This window comes from Pongo pygmaeus, chromosome 6 (genome assembly GCF_028885625.2).
Source record: "Pongo pygmaeus isolate AG05252 chromosome 6, NHGRI_mPonPyg2-v2.0_pri, whole genome shotgun sequence".
Taxonomy (NCBI): domain Eukaryota; kingdom Metazoa; phylum Chordata; class Mammalia; order Primates; family Hominidae; genus Pongo; species Pongo pygmaeus.
The window spans coordinates 8,728,406-8,745,828 of NC_072379.2; the positions used below are offsets into that span (position 1 = coordinate 8,728,406).

A 17,423-nucleotide genomic window follows, 5' to 3' on the forward strand; every position below is an offset into this window, starting at 1 on the left:
AAATGTGTGCATTTTTACAGTAAGTTGATTAAATAAAGACTTAAATACCTTCACATCAGGTCAAATTTTGCTGTCAAATTAGTTCAATGCCTAAGTTTAATGAAAGGAAAAAAAAAATCTTTGGTATTTAAGCTTTCAGATTTCAGCATTGTGGATAAGAGACTGTGGATAAAGGATTGTACTTCCTCGGTTTAATTCCAGACTTCTAGGCTCCATTTGTTGGTCAGGTCTTTCCCTTGACATGTGCCCCTGCCCTAATCATTTCCAGCTTTCCTTTCACTGTGATAGAAAGAACAGCAGCAGCAGCAATATGGCTTCCATAGCACATGCTCTGTACAGGAACTGTTCTAAGCATTTTCCCTAAATGAACTCATTTAACCCTCAGTGTGCCAGGAAAAATAGATCTCACTATTGACCCTGTGGGGCCAGTGGATCCTTCTAATTTTTTTCTATTTTAAGAGTCATTTTATGAATAGTTGACAGAAGAATCAAAGGATAGTGAAAAACAACTTTTTAGAAACTTTAATATATCAAGTACATTTTTATGTATGAACATCATAAAAGATGAAAGAGGCTGGGCACGGTGGCTCACGCCTGTAATCTCAGCAATTTGGGAGGCCGTAGTGGGCGGATCACTTGAGGTCAGGAGTTCGAGACCAGCCTGGCCAACAGGGCAAAACGCTGTCTCTACTAAAAATACAAAAATTAGCTGGGTGTGGTGGCATGCGCCTGTAATCCCACTTACTCGGGAGCTGAGGCACGAGAATCGCTTGAACCCAGGAAGTGGAGGTTGCAATGAGCTGAGATTGTGCCACTGCATTCCAACATGGGTGACAGAGTGAAACTCCATCTCAAGAAAAAAAAAAAAAGGCCAGGAGTGGTGGCTCACACCTGTAATCCCAGAACTTTGGGAGGCCGAGGCGGGCGGATCACAAGGTCAGGAGATCGAGACCATCCTGGCCAACATGGTGAAACCCCGTCTCTATTAAAAATACAAAAATTGGCTGGGTGTGGTGGCACGTGCCTGTAATCCCAGCTACCCAGGAGGCTGAGGCAGGAGAATTGCTTGAACCAGGGAGGCGGAGGTTGCAGTGAGCCAAGATCACGCCACTGTACTCCAGCCTGGCAACAGAGTGAGACTCCATCTCAGGAAAAAAAAAAAGAAAGAATACTGTCAGCTGGGCGTGGTGGCTCACGCCTGTAATCCCTGCACTTTGGGAGGCCAAGGTGGGTGGATCACCTGAGGTCAGGAGTTCAAGAACAGCCTGGCCAACATGATGAAACCCCATCATGATGAAACCCCGTCTCTACTAAAAATACAAAAAATTATCTGGGCATGGTGGTGGGTGCCTGTAATCCCAGCTACTCAGGAGGCTGAGGCACGAGAATCGTTTGAACCTGGGAGGCAAAGGTTGCAGTGAGCTGAGGCCATGGCACTGGACTCCAGCCTGGGCAACAAGAGCAAAACTCCGTCTAAAAAAAGAAAAGAATACTGTCACACAATGCTTTTAGCAAATTTAGTCCTTCTAGCAAAATATGATGGTCCAGAATCTCTTATTATCTTATTATTGCAAAATACTGTGTGATGAAGTCCTTGCTGTTGAATGACTCACAAGATAAGAATGCCATTTTCCTTTTTGAAATTAGAAATACATTGTTCATCATTGATTCTTGAGTTTAAGAAAATTTATCTAGGATGTTATCATTTGAAACTCATTCTAGAATCTCTGTTACACTTTCAGTTTCATCATTCTCATTAGAGAGTACAGCTGTCTTTCTGTGTCATCTACTGAATTGCCTGATAATAGTCGTCCTCTGCAAATTTTCCTCTTTGCCAATGTGGGCAGCAAATGAAAAATTCAATGAAAGCTAAACAAAGGTGTTAGCGATCTTTTTGGTATAAAAGAAAGTAGCTTCATGCCTGTAATCCCAGCATTTTTGGAGGCCAAAGCAGGTGGATCTCTTGAGCCCAGGAGTTTGATACCAGCCTGGGCAACGTGGCGAAAACTCGCCTCTACAAAAAATACAAAAATTGGCCGTGTGTGGTGGCTCATGCCTGTAATCCCAGCACTTTGGGAGGCCAAGGCGGGCAGATCACCTGAGGTCAGGAATTTGAGACCAGCCTGACCAACATGGCAAAACCCCATCTCTACTAAAAATACAAAAAATTAGCCGGGCGTGGTGGCGGATGCCTGTAATCCTAGTTGCTACTCGGGAGGCTGAGTCAGGAGAATTGCTTGAACCCAGGAGGTGGAGGTTGCAGTGAGCTGAGATCGCACCACTGCACTCCAGCCTGGGTGATAAGAGCAAAACTCTGTCTCAAAAAAAAAAAAAAATGTATTAGCTAGGCATGGTGGCACACACCTGTGGTCCCGGCTATACCAGAGGTTGAGGTGGGAGATTGCTCGAGCCCAGGAGTTCGAGGCTGCAGTGAGCTGTGATTGTGCCACTGCAGTCCAGCCTGGGAGCCAGAGTGAGACTCTGTCTCCATAAAAAAAAAAAAATTAAAAATAAAATTTAAAACTGCTCAGGAAAGCCAGGGGTGGTGGCTCATGCTTGTAATCCCAGCACTTTGGGAGGCTGAGGTGGGTGGATCACCTGAGGTCAGGAGTTTGAGACCAGCCTGGTCAACGTGGTGAAACCCTGTCTCTACTAAAAATATACAACAATTATCCAGGCGTGGTGGTACATGCCTGTAATCCCAGCTACTTGGGAGGCTGAGACAGGAGAATCGCTTGAACACGGGAGGCGGAGGTTGCTGTGAACCGAGATTGTGCCACTGCACTCCAGCCTGGGTGACAGAGTGAGAATCCGTCTCAAAAAAAAAAAAAAACTGCTCAGAAAAGAAATGGAAACCACTAGGATTGTGTGCAGGACACCTGGGTATGCCAACAGGTAATCCTTACAGTAGCTCAGTGGAATAGCTGTTACTGTTATCCTTCTGTTAGAAATTAAGCTCAGGGCTGGGCCTGGTGGCTCACGCCTGTAATCCCAGCACTTTGGGAAGCCAAGGCGGGTGGATCACCTGAGGTCAGGAGTTTGAGACCAGCCTGGCCAACATGGTGAAACCCTGTCTCTATTAAAAATACGAAAAAATTAGCTGGGCATGGTGGCAGGCGCCTGTAGTCCAGCTCCTTGGGAGTCTGAGGCAGGAGAATCACTTGAGTCCAAGAGATGGAGGTTGCAGTGAGCAGAGATTGTGCCACTGCACTCCAGCCTGGGCGACAAAGCAAGACTCTGTCTCAAAAAAAAAAAAAAAAAAAAGAAATTAAGCTGAGTCCTAAGAGGTTAAGTTGATTTGTCCAAGGTCACAAAGCTATGGAATAGCAGAGCTGAGATTTGAACCCAAGCAGCCTGACTGAATCCATCCTCCTCCCCTCTTCTGAGCCATCTCATCTTTGCTTTTTTGTCTTGAGACAGGGTCTCACCCTGTTGCCCAGGCTGGAGTGCAGTGGCATGACTGCAACCTCTGCCTCCCAGGTTCAAGCGACTCTCCTGCCTCAGCCTTCCGAGTAGCTGGGTTTACAGGCATGCACCACCACACCTGGCCACATCTGGTCTTTGCTTCAGCACCAGCTTCTCCTAGGCACAGACTGCTCCCTCCTCAAGTCACTTGGGTTCTGTCCACTTTCAGGGTTTCTCTCCATCTGGCTCTTGTCCTCTGTTTCTAGCTGTTTCTCATCCTCTCTGCCCTGTTAACCAGATCCTAGCTGGTTTATTTTAGCAAAATTACTCTTCATTCGGACATAGACCTTATTCACCATTTTCATCAACTTCTGTTTTCAATCTTTAGCCACTCCCAGTTTCAGATCCCTTCTCTGCTTTTGGCTTTCATCTGTAACCATTGTCCCGTCCTTTTTGTGTCATTGCTCCTTATTTCCTAGTCATTGGAAATCAGCAAGCCACGGATGCCCTGAGATCTCCAGGACTCCAGATCTAAATACTAACAGGGTCTAAACTGTCCAGTTACAGCTTAATCCCAGGCAGGTCTGTGCAAGTCAAGGCACACGTGGATGGTGAGATCCAGACATGCCGTGGACCTTAGCCAGAGAGCAAGCAGAGGTGACCTCAGAGGGTCAGGCGGTCCCTAGCTTCCAGAGGTGAGATGTCCAGGTGTTGCGCATGCTGTTCCTGCTGAGGGGAAAGCACCCCGTCTCCCCGATCTCCATTCCTACTGCCCAGAGTCACTTTCTAGGGAAAGGCTTTGCTGCTGCTGCTGCCGCTGCCTCCCCTGCTCCACTCTGTAAGTGCTCCTGCCTCTATGGTCCCACGGGAACTTGGGTCACCTTTCGTCATGGTACTCTTCATGCTGTGCTGTAAGGCTTACCTGTGTGCCCTTCCCATTAGGCCAGGGGTGTCCAATCTTTTGGCTTTCCTGGGCCACACTGGAAGAAGAATTGTCTTGCACCACACATAAAATACACGAACACTAACCATAGCTGATGAGCTTAAACACAATAAAAATTGCAAAAAAACCCTCATATTTATTTTTTTGAGATGGAGTTTCGCTCTTGTTACTCAGGCTGGAGTGCAATGGCGTGATCTCAGTTCACCGCAACCTCCGCCTCCGAGGTTCAAGCGATTCTCCTGCTTCAGTCTCCCGAGTAGCTGGGATTACAGGCATGCGCCACACACTGAGCTAATTTTGTATTTTTAGTAGAGAAGGGGTTTCTCCATGTTGGTCAGGCTGGTCTTTTACTCCCGGCCTCAGGTGATCCACCCGCATCGGCCTCTCAAAGTGCTGGGATTACAGGGGTGAGCCACTGTGCCTGGTCCTTCATAATGTTTTAAGAAAGTTTACAAATTTGTGGGCCAGGCATGGTGGCTCACACCTGTAATCACAGCACTTTAGGAGGCCGAACCAGGTGGATCACTTGAGACCAGGAGTTCAAGACCAGCCTGGCCAAGGAGACTCTTGAACCTGGGAGGCGGAGGTTGCAGTTGGCCAAGACTGTACCACTACACTTCAGCCTGGGCAACAGAGCGAAACTCCATCTCAAAAAAACAAAACAAAATTAGCCAGGCGTGGTGGTGGGCGCCTGTAATCCCAGCTACTTGGGAGGCTGAGGCAGGAGAATCACTTGAACCTGGGAGGCGGAGGTTGCAGTGAGCTGAGATTGCGCCACTGCACTCCAGCCTGGGTGACAGAGTGAGACCTTCTCTCAAAAAAAAAAAGAAAGTTTACAAATTTGTGTTGAGGCACATTCAAAGCCATCCTGGGCCACGGGCCGTGGGTTGGGCAAGCTTGCGTTAGACAGTAGTTTTCCAAAGTAAGAATTGTTCTGTCTATTCCTGAGATAGGCAGAGAGAGAGAGAGTAGATTTAATACATACTTCTTGACTGAATAGAAACTAACCATGGAAATTCTGGAAGGGATTTCTGAGGCCGTGGTAATCCAAGAGTGGTCCAGGAAGCAGTGGCACTGGCATCACCTGGGAGCTTATTAGAAGTGCAAACTAGGGGCCAGCCACGGTGGCTCACACCTGTAATCCCAGCACTTTGGAAGGCCATTGCAGGTGGATCACTGGAGTTTGAGACCAGCCTGGACAACGTAGTGACACCCTGTCTTTACTAAAACTACAAAAATTGGCCAGGCTTGGTGGTGCGCACCTGTAATCCCAGCTACTTGGGAGGCTGAGGCAGGAGAATTGCTCGAACCCAGGAGGCGGAGGTTGCAGTGAGATCACACCACTGCACTCTAGCCTGGGCCACAGAGCAAGACTCTGTCTCAAAAAAAAAAAAAAAAAATTAAATTAAATTAAAAAATAAAAAAGAAATGCAAACTCTCAGGCCTCACCCCAGGCCTTTTGAGTCAGAATCTGCAAGTACCAAGATCCCCCAGGGGATGTAGGTGATTTATTTGTACATTAAAGCTCGAGCAGCCCTGGACTGTTAGGAATGCTTCAGTTTCATGGAAGATGTGGGACTTTGGTGGTTCTTTGAGATAATAAAATTTGATCTTGGCAAAGCAGAATGCATCCTTTTTTTTGAGAGGGAGTCTTGCTCTGTCACCCGGGCACCCAGGGTGGAGTGCAGTGGTGGGATCTCGGCTCATTGCAGCCTCTGCCTCCTGGGTTCAAGTGATTCTCCTGCCTCAGTCTCCTGAGCAGCTGGGACTACAGGCGCCCGCCACCATGCCCAGCTAATTTTTGCATTTTTATTAGAGATGAGGTTTCACCATATTGGCCAGGCTGGTCTCTAACTCCTGACCTTGTGATCTGCCTGCCTCGGCCTCCCAAAGTGCTAGGATTACAGGCGTGAGCCACCGTGACTGGCCCCCACTTTTTTTTTTTTTTTTTTTTGAGACGGAGTCTTGCTCTGTTGCCCAGGCTGGAGTGCAGTGGCACGATCTTGGCTCACTGTAACCTCCATCTCCCAGGTTCAAGCAATTCTCCTGCCTCAGCCTCTTGAGTAGCTGGGACTACAGGCACCCGCCACCACACCCAGCTAATTTTTGTATTTTTAGTAGAGGCGGGGTTTCACCATATAGGCGGGGCTGGTCTCGAACTGCTGACCTTGTGATCCGCCTGCCTCAGCCTCCCAAAGTGCTGGGATTACAGGCGTGAGCCACTGTGCCTGGTCACAGAATGCATCCTTTATAGCGGAAAGGCAAGCAGGGATTAGCCTGACCAAAGTAGGAAGTCTAGGGGAAAGGAGGTATAACAGAGTGTGAGAGGATCCAGAAATTAGAGGGTCTTGACAGCCAGGCAGAAGAATTTGGCCTCGGTGCAGTAGGGGCCATTATGGATTCCTGAGCATAAGAGGAACGTGATGGCAATGAGAACCGGGCAAAGATGTTCTCACTTAAACCTCTTTTTCTCCTCCCTTAGCCCTTCCTGTTCTCCAAGTTCCTTCCCTTCCCCTGAAGGACAGCCAGGAGCTGACAGCTTCACTTCTCTCAACTGGGTCCCAGGTGAGCTGGTGCCCCTTAGCCCTCAGAGAGGAGCCATCCTGAACCTTCACCAGGAGTTCTGTTTCTTTAGCCAGTGACCAGGCCCATCTTGGGTTGGTACCTTCATTCCTTTGGCCTTTTCCCTTTCTGCCTAGTCCTTCCCCGTCCTCTTTGAGGCATAGTTCCTTCCCCTGTTTCTTTTCTTAATGAGCCCAGTTCTTCCCCTCACTCCAAATTTGGACATAGGGAATGAGAATTTAGTGGAGATCTCCTGTTTCAGAAGTTGGTGAAAATTGAAGAGGTGGCTGATGTGGCTGTATCCTTCATCCTGGAGGAATGGGGGCATTTGGACCAGTCCCAGAAGTCCCTTTATAGGGATGACAGGAAGGAGAACTATGGGAGTATTACTTCCATGGGTAAGGACTATTTCATCTGCATGGATTAGGACATCTTTATTTTGTTATCTTGTAAAGAGTATTTCTGGCACATCTTATAATGGCATTTATGTTTTATGTGCTATGACTTTGCTTTTTTTTTTTTGTAAAAGAATAAATCAACCTTCACTTTTTTTTTTCTTATTCAGCTTATTCTGATCATTTCCATCTTAATAAGAGTATGATTAAACACTGATAGTACTTGGGGGGACTGTTTTTGCAATCCAGCAGATGCAACTTTTTACTGCTTTAAAATAAGAGTGGGCCGGCTGTGGTGGCTCACGCCTGTAATCCTAGCACTTTGGGAGGCCGAGGTGGGAGAATCACTTGAGTCCTTTGGACTTTAACAAATTTTTGGTAGTTACTATACTGTTTAATAAATTGGATAATTTTGCCAGGTGTGGTAGCTCATGCCTGTAATCCCAGCACTTCTGGAGGCCGAGGCGGGTGGATCACCTGAGGTCAGGAGTTCAAGACCAGCCTGGCCAACATGGTGAAACCCCATCACTACTACAAATACAAAAATCAGCCGGGCGTGGTGGCGGGCACCTATAATCCCAGCTACTCGGGAGGACTTCATTACCATTCTTAAGTCACTGATACCTATTTTATGATGTTCGCCTTGGTACCTACATTTTACCTGTCATATCGCTTCTTGAATTTTGTGGCCCTATTTCTAACTAAGTTATAATCCTGGAAGCTAATATTTAATTGTACTGTCTGGAGCAGTTATAAAAATCTCAGCACTCCTGCAAACATTTTGGAGATTATAGCTTTTAGCCTTTTTTTAGTAAATTCTTTTAGAAGAACAACTCTATCAGGCATACTGGAAAACTTCAGATGCAAACATACACACTGCAAAATATATTTATTTTATTTTTTTATTTTTTTGAGATGGAGTCTCACTCTGTCTCCCAGGCTGGAGTACAATGGCGCAATCTCTGCTCCCTGCAACCTCCGCCTCCTGGTTTCAAGCAATTCTCCTGCCTCAGCCTCCTGAATAGCTGGGGTTACAGGCGTGTGCCACCATGCCCAGCTAATTTTTGTACTTTTAGTAGAGACAGGGTTTCACCATATTGGCCCGGCTGGTCTCAAACTCCTGACCTTATGATCTGCCCAGCTTGGCCTCCCAAAGTGCTGGGATTAACAGGCGTGAGCCACTGCGCCTGGCCCACAATGCAAAATTTCTTTTGAAAAGCACTATGTCAGTTTACATGGTTTAACCATTTTAGTTCACTCACAGGCTTTTATTTAACAGGTATAGAGCTGACTCCTGGTCTTTTAAATTTTCAATTTTTAATTACTATTGATATTTATTTGTATTTATTTCCTTTTTTTAAATTTATTTGTGCATGCCTCTGTTCATTAATCTATTGGGATCTTGGTAGTCTTTTTTTATTTTGATGTTTTAATTTTTGTGGGAAAAAATCAAATTTATGCTTTAAAATTATTAAGTCAATAATTTTATGACTATTGATTTTTCATGGAGCCCTTTATCTCAGTGAATTACTCATATAGTGTAAGTGTTATATTTAATGCAAATTTTAAAAATTCTCTTCTTTTTAAATTAATTTCCAATAGCTTGCTTGTTTATTTGAGCCTGTTACTCTTGCTTTATCTTTTTCAGTTACTTTACAGGTACCTAATGGATTTCAGAGTTTGAGGTTCTTGGCATAGTTCTTTTCTGTGGTATTCTCTAAGCAGTTTTAAATGTGTAGTTTCTGATGTTTTTCTTTCTCTATCTCTTCATTATAACAATCTGTATTTATCACTTCAATACACTATTCTACATTAATTACATGGCCAGTGGTTTCTGCCTTCTTTACTTCTCTCGGAAGGCCATGTTAGATTATTTTCACATCTGCAGATTTCTATTAATAACAGCATCACCAAAGGTCAAAATTAAAGAAAGTACCCATCAGATTTGGAAGTGAGATTTTTACAACATAAATAAATGAGCCGTGGAGGCAGCAGTTTCCGTGGTGTGGCAGGGGTGTTGGGGAACAAGGGACAGTTTCTTTGAGGATTGCAAAGGAGTGGAATTTGAAAAAGCTATCGTAGATGAACGTAAGGACTTTGTCTCTAAAGGGGAAGAGAGGCCTGGTCACTGAAAGAGTAATGGGTTGGATGGGTGGATTGAGACAGGGTCTCACTCTGTTGCCCAGGCAGGAGTGCAGTGGTACGATCTCAGCTCACTGCAACCTCTGCCTCCCGGGTTCGAGCTATTCTCTTGCCTCAGCCTCCCAAGTAGCTGGGATTACAGGCACCCTCCACCACACCCGCCTAATTTTTGTGTTTTTAGTAGAGATGAGGTTTCACCATGTTGGCCAAGCTGGTCTCAAACTCCTGACCTCAGGTGATCCAACCGCCTCGACCTTCCAAAGTGCTGGGATTACAGGTGTGAGCCACCACGCCTGGCCTGTATGTTTTTTTAATGGGAGAAATTTTCAGCATATTTAAATGCTACTGGAGAAGAACTGGTAGAGTAGAATATGGAGGCAAGGAGGAGCAGACAGGCTGGGCATGGTGTCCCATGCCTGTAATCCCAGCACTTTGGGAGGCTGAGGTGGGCAGATCACTTGAGGCCAAGGCCAGGAGTTTGAGATCAGCCTGTCTCTACTAAACCTGTCTCTACTAAAAATACAAAAATTATCCGGGCATGGTGGCACGCACCTGTACTCTCAGCTACTTAGGAGCTGAGGCAGGAGAATTGCTTGAATCTGGGAGGTGGAGGTTGCAGTGAGCTGAGATCATGCCATTGCACTCCAGCCTAGGTGACAATGTGAGACCCTATCTCAAAAAAAAAAAAAAAAAAAAAAAAATGGAGGGCCAGTTAGCTGATGTTGGGGGATCCCTGGAAAGCAGGAAGGTATGGTGAGATCTGGGGTACAGGAAGGAGGAAGGACTGACCTCGGCTCGAGAGACATGTCTCCATTGAGAGACAAGGGGAGGAGGAAGTGAGTAGGCTGCCTGCTGAGCACAGGAACTCATGCCTGTAATCTCAGCATTTTGGGAGGCCAAGGAAGGAGGATCACTTGAGGCCAGGAGTTTGAGACCAGCCTGGGCAACATAGTGAGACAAACCCTTACAAAATATACAAAAATTAGCCAGGCATGGTGGTGCCTATAGAGACTGAGGTGGGAGGATCGCTTCAACCAGGGAGTGAGAAGTAACAGTAAGCTGTGATTGTGCTGCTGTGTTCCAGCCTGGGTGACACAGCAAGACCCGGTCTCGAATGAATGAATGAATGAATGAATGAATGAATGAATGAAGAATGAATGAATGAATGAATGAATGAATGAGACTAGTAGATATGAATAAAAGAAAAAAAATACCGTGGTAGCTGAGATTAGCTGCATAGTTAAATGAGGGAGGAAAAAACATAAAAAGTCTGGTTTTGTGATAGGGTTTTTTGTTTATATCCCTGTTTTTACTGTTTCAGTGTCTTTTTAGGAAGGTAAGTAAAAGTAGCTATATGGTAAATTAAAATTAAAATTGTCTTCATAGTTTAGGAATTATAACTTCTGACTATATCAAAAAAGGATTATGGTAGCTCCCTTAAAGGGTCATTGTAAGGATTAACTATACCATAAAATTGTAAAGTACTTAGTGTAGTGCTGGACTCATAGCACTCAGCAAATGTTTAGCTCTTATTACTAATATAATACTGAACACTCTCCTCACGAAAACATCTTGGGACATTCTCAATAGGCCATGATACTCCCTGGGTTGTTTTTTTGTTTTGTTTTGTTTTGTTTTGTTTTTTGGGACAGAGTCTCACTCTGTCACCCAGACTGGAGTGCAGTGGTGTGATCTCAACTCACTGCAACCTCTGCCTCCTGGGTTCAAGCGATTCTCATGCCTCAGCCTCCTGAGTAGCTGGGATTACAGGCGTGTGCCACGACACCTGGCTACTTTTTTTCGTATTTTTAGTAGAGACAGGTTTTCATCATGTTGGCCAGGCTGGTTTCAAACTCCTGACCTCAAGTGATCCGCCCACCTTGGCCTCCCACAGTGCTGGGATTACAGGTGTGAGCCACCACACCCGGCTGATAATTTTTGTATTTTTTGTAGAGACAGGGTTTTGCCCTGTTGGTCAGGCTGGTCTGAAACTCCTGGCCTCAAGTGAACCGCCTGCCTTGGCTTCCCAAAGTGCTGGGATTACAGGCATGAGCCACTGTGCCTGGCCAATACTCTATTTTTTGTTAACTACTGAAGATTTGTCTCTGCAAACCATATTAAAACATCAGTGTTTTGAGTAAAGTATCTTGCTGATACAGTTGCACAAAGGGACTAATTATAGCCATTGTAACATCCACAGTTTTATCAGTGACTGCTGAACATTAACCTGGCTCTTGGAAGCAGTAGGTTCTTCTCTGGATATAGAATGTCTTTTTTCCTTTAGATTAATTCATACCAAACTGAAATCCTCTGGGCATTGAGAGACCTAGAAAGATCACCTTTCTTTTCTAGGCTATGAATTCACAAGAAGAGGAAGGTGAAGATGGGGTTAGCTGCATAACCTGCTATCCAGTTTTATTAAGAATATTGCCCAGTCGTGACCGGGCGCAGTGGCTCACGTCTGTAATCCCAGCAGTTTGGGAGGCCGAGGTGGGCGGATCACTAGGTCAGGAGTTCAAGAGCAGCCTGGCCAATTAAATCCCAGCACTTTAGCGTCTCTGCTAAAATTAAAAAAATTAGCTGGGCGTGGTGGTGCGCACCTGTAGTCCCAGTGACTTGGGAGGCTGAGGCAGAAGAATCACTTGAACCCAGGAGGCAGAGGTTGCAGTCAGCTGAGATCGCACCACTGCACTCCAGCCTGGGTGGCACAATGAGAGTCCGTCTCAAAAAAAAAAAAAAAAAAAGAATATTGACCAGTCGCGTTGGCTTACGTCTGTAATCCCAGCACTTTGGGAGGCTGAGGTGGGAGGATCACTTGAGCTCAGGAGTTTGAAACCAGCATGGGCAACATAATGAGACCCTCATCTCTACAAAAATATTAAAATTAGCTGAGCATGGTGGTGTGCACCTGTAGTCCTAGCTACTTGGGAGTCTGAGGTGGGAGGATCGCTTGAGCCCAAGAGGTTGAGGATGCAGTGAGCCATGATTGCCCCACTGCACTCCAGCCTGGGTGACAGAGTGAGACCCTGTCTCAAAACACACACATACATGCGTGCGCGCGCGCACACACACACACACACACACACACACACACACACGAGAACATTTAACATGATACAGGTATTTGTAAGTGCCACACTGAAAGGAGACCCTCTTCATTCAGTGGAATGACTGATTTTCAGTCTCCTTCCTTTGAACATTTTTTGCCAGCTCTTCCTTCCCTAACCTCCCTCACTTTTCTGCTTGAATATTTTTCATCCCATCCCTGTACTGTAAAAGTCCCTTTACAGAATCATGGATCCCTAGCACATGTCAGTTTCACTTCATTATCACCTCATTTTATTTCTTCAAATTCAAGGAAAGGCTCATTTTTAAATTCTCCCTCTTTTATTTCAGGTTATGAGTCCAGGGACAATATGGAGCTCATAGTGAAGCAGATTTCTGATGACTCTGAATCACACTGGGTGGCGCCAGAACACACTGAAAGGAGCGTTCCCCAGGATCCAGACTTTGCAGAAGTCAGTGACCTTAAAGGCATGGTACAAAGGTGGCAGGTCAACCCCACTGTGGGGAAATCAAGGCAGAATCCTTCCCAGAAAAGGGATCTGGACGCAATCACAGACATCAGCCCTAAGCAAAGCACACATGGCGAGAGAGGGCACAGATGCAGCGATTGTGGCAAATTCTTCCTCCAAGCCTCAAACTTTATTCAGCATCGGCGCATCCACACTGGAGAAAAACCGTTTAAGTGCGGAGAATGTGGGAAGAGCTACAATCAGCGGGTGCACCTCACCCAGCACCAGCGCGTCCACACAGGGGAGAAACCCTACAAATGTCAGGTGTGCGGAAAGGCTTTCCGGGTGAGTTCCCACCTGGTTCAGCACCACAGTGTCCACAGTGGAGAGAGGCCCTACGGCTGCAATGAGTGCGGGAAGAACTTCGGTCGCCATTCGCATCTGATCGAACACCTAAAACGCCACTTCAGGGAGAAATCGCAGAGATGTACGTGTGAGGAGTTTATATCCGGGGGATAAGTGGAGGCAAAAAGCAAAAGGTGTTTTATTAGTACGGTACAACAGGACAGATGGGTGGTGATACTTGGGGGGTAGGAAGAGGCAAAGGTTATCGTTTATTTGGTTCTTACGTATTTATTTTTTGAGACAGTCTCACTCTGTCGCCCAGGCTGGAGTGCAGTGGCGAGATCTCAGCTCACTGCAACTTCCGCCTCCCCGGTTCAAGGGATTCTCCTGCCTCAGCCTCCCAAGTAGCTGGGATGACAGGCGCGCACCAGCACGCCAGGGTAATTTTTGTGTTTTTAGTAGAGACGGTTTCCCCATGTTGGCCAGGCTGGTTTTGAACTCCTGACCTCAGGCGATCCGCCTGCCTTGGCCTCCCAAAGTGCTGGGATTACAGGCATGAGCCACTGTGCTGGCTGTGCGCTCAGCTGTTAGCGGTTCTTTCTGGTAATTCTGTATTTTAAAATAATACTGCTATTATTAGTTGGCTCATCAATTTTAAATGTTACCTATTGACTTTCTATGGTAGTAAATGAGGATTTGGCTCTCTTATATGCTTTTCTCTCTTTCCCCTTTTCCCAATTTAGTTATTTTACTTATTTTAAAACAATAGCCTGGGTACAGTGGCTCACACCTGTAATCTCAGTGCTTTGGGAGGCGGCTGAGCTAGGAGGATTACTTGAGGCCAGGCGTTCAAGACCACCCTGGGCAACATAGCAAGACCTTGTCTCTACAAAAAAATTTAAAAATTACCTGGGCATAGTGGCATGTGCCTGTAGTTCCAGCTCCTCGGAAGGCTGAGGTGCGAGGATCTCTTAGCCCAGAAGTTTGAGACTACAGTGAGCTATAAATGTGCCTGTGAATAGCCACTGCACTCCAGACCGGCCAACAGAGTGAGACTTCTTCTCAAACAACAAACAAACCCAAACCCAATAAAATAACAGTAGTATAGGAAGCTTGGAGAAAATAAAAAGAAAAAATAAATCACCCATAATCACATCACCCTAACTAATAGAACTGTTATTACTTAGTGTGTTTCCTTTTTTTTCATAAGTCTGTTTCACGTAGTCGTACTCAGAATTAAATATTAAGCGTACATATTTTCCAGTGCTGTTCAGCCCTCCTGTTTGTTTCTGACAGTCTGCCATTGTGTGGTGGCATTGTAATTTACTCAACTGTTCCCAGTTGTTGAACTTCAATGTTTTCTCTTTTGTCCCGATAACTGTTTATGCCTGTGACTTTTTCTTTTTTGCTTTTCTTTTCTTTTTTTGAGATGGAGTTTCACTCTTGTTGCCCAGGCTGGAGTGCAATGGCACGATCTCAGCTCACTGCAACCTCCGCCTCCCAGGTTCAAGCGATTCTCGTGCCTCAGCCTCCCGAGTAGCTGAGATTACAGGCATTTGCCACCATACCTGGCTAATTTTTTTTTGTATTTTTAGTAGAGACAGGGTTTCACTATATTGGCCAGGATGGTCTCGAACTCCTGACGTCAAGTGATCCACCCGCTTTGGCCTCCCAAAGTGCTGGGATTACAGGTGTGAGCCACCACGCCGGGCCAGTATTTTTAAACATCTGTTCAAATGACAGTAAATTTATCTGTGAATGAGACTGTCATAAACTGTGCTATGAACTTAAAGGCCCTTACTAATATTCTTCAGACAATTCTAAGACCAGCCAAAATGTTTTTCTTTTTTTTTTTTTTTAATTCTGCCTTTGATGTTTACGGCCACGCTGCATCTTCCACCATGGCATAGAAGTCAGTAAAGTGTCTTTAAAGTTCGGGGTTGAGCTGAGCTATCCTCTCAGCTAGTGTTTTCCCATTCTACTCGATGATTCCCTCATTTGGGAAATCCACCAATAGCGCTTTGGACTTGAAAAAGCAATCGCTTTAAAATAGTTAGCTTTTGTTTTATACCTTCCCTGCAATTGTTTCTATGGCTAGTTTCCCAGTGAATACTCACTTACCTTCCACTTTTTTTTTTGGTGGGGGGGCGTTTTTTTTTTTTTTTGAGATAGGGTCTTGCTCTGTCACACAGGCTAGGGTAAAGTAGCAGGATCTCAGCTCACTACAGCCTCCACTTCCTGGGCTGAACTAATCCTCCCACCTCAGCTTCCTGCATAGCTGGGACTACAAGTGTTCACCACCACACCCAGCTAATTTATGTATTTTTTGTAGAAAAGGGGTCTGGCTCTGTTGCCCAGGCTGGTCTCGAACTTCTAGGCTTAAGCGATCCTCCAGCCTTGGCCTCCACAAGTGCTAGGATTTACAGGTGTGAGCCACCATGCCCGGTCCTCCCTCATTTTTCTGGATCAAAGGGGGAATACATGTTTTGCACATCCAGCCGTATTATTGAGAGTCTGTGTTGCTAGTTGCACAGGATCTGCAGTGACCAGAACAGAGATACAGTCCATGCTCTCACGCAGCCGATGGTCTGGTGGGGGTAGCAGATAGTAAAGGTGATGAGCGTTCCCAAAGGAGAAGGATGACATGTCGGGGGAGGAAAACTGAGGCTAGAATGTTGGCTAAGGGTGAAGGGGGCAGGGATTGCTGTATCACCCACCCTCTGACAGTGCTTCTTGTCGGCTCATTTTGCCTTATTTCCTGACTCCTAGTCAGATATTCCCTGACTGCATACCCTCTTCATTATCCTTCGCTCTCATTCTTCCAGTTTTTGTCAGTTCTCACCACCCAGTTGTGTATTTGTTTTTTGTTTTTCTTTTTTGAGATGGAGTCTCACTCTGTCACCCAGGCTGGAGTACAGTGATGTGATCTCGACTCACTGCAGCTTCTGCCTCCTGGGTTCAGGCGATTCTTCTCCCTCAGCCTCCCGAGTAGCTGGGACTACAGGCACCTACCACCATCCCTTGCTAATTTTTGTATGTTTAGTAGAGACGAGGTTTTACCACGTTGGTCCGGCTGGTCTTGAACTCCTGACCTCAGGTGATCCACCTGCCTCAGCCTCTCAAAGTGCTGGGATTATAGGCACGAGTCACCACACCCAGCCTGCTACATTTTATTAACTCATTGCTCGACGGGCACTTAGATTGGTTCCATATCTTTGCAGTTGTGAATTGTGCTGCAGAAGACATATGCTTACAGTCTTTTTGGTATATTGTCTTTTCCTTTGTGTAGATATACCCAGTTGTGGAATTGCTAGATCAAATGGCAGATCTAATTCTGGTTCTTTAAGAAGTCTCCATACTGTTATCCATAGAAGTTGTATTAATTTACCTTTCACCAGCAATGTATAAGCGTTCCCTTTTCACCACATCCATGCCAACATTTATTGTTTTTTGACTTCTTTGTTTTTTTTGAGATGGAGTCTCACTGTGTTGCCCAGGCTGGAGTGCGGTGGTGCAATCTTGGCTCACTGCAACCTCTGCCTCCTGGGTTCCAGCAATTCTCTGCCTCAGCCTCCAGAGTAGCTGTGATTACAGAGCACCCACCACCATGCCCAGCTAATTTTTGTATTTTTAGTAGAGATGGGGTTTCACTATCTTGGTCAGGCTGGTCTTGAACTCCTGACCTCATGATCCACCCAGCTCAGCTTCCCAAAGTTCTGGGATTGCAGGCGTGAGCCACCTGCACCCGGCCTTTTTTTTTTTTTTTGAGATGGAGTCTCGCTCTGTTGCCCAGGCTGGAGTGCAATGGCTCAGTCTCGGCTTACTGCAACCTCTGCCTCCTGGGTTCAAGCGATTCTCCTGCCTCAGCCTCCCGAGTAGCTGGGATTACAGGTGCTCGCCACCATGCCCAGCTAATTTTTGTATTTTTAGTAGAGATGGGGGTTTCACCATGTTGGCTAGGCTGATCTCGAACTCCTGACCTCAGGTGATCTGCCTGCCTCGGCCTCCCATAGTGCTGGGATTACAGGTGTGAGCCACCACGCCCGGCCTTTTGACTTCTTAGTAATGGCCATTCTTGCAGGAGTAAGGCAGTATCTTATTGTGGCTTTAATTTGC

The 17,423-nt window shown here is 45.9% G+C and overlaps 1 protein-coding gene across 8 annotated transcripts in view; it reads left to right on the top strand.

Annotated features, from left to right (window-relative positions):
* Positions 1-17,423, top strand: part of ZKSCAN5 (zinc finger with KRAB and SCAN domains 5) — a 33,850-nt gene that overhangs the window by 13,370 nt on the left and 3,057 nt on the right. For 3 of the 8 annotated variants that reach the window (XM_054497115.2, XM_054497116.2, XM_054497121.2), the window contains 3 exons: positions 6,831-6,913; positions 7,173-7,308; positions 12,844-13,449. In XM_054497115.2, coding sequence (XP_054353090.1) covers positions 6,831-6,913; positions 7,173-7,308; positions 12,844-13,449 — 825 coding nt within the window. The remainder of the gene's footprint in view (positions 1-6,830; positions 6,914-7,172; positions 7,309-12,843; positions 13,450-17,423) is intronic. The other 5 variants (XM_054497119.2, XM_054497120.2, XM_054497118.2 and 2 more) reach the window with 2 other exon arrangements.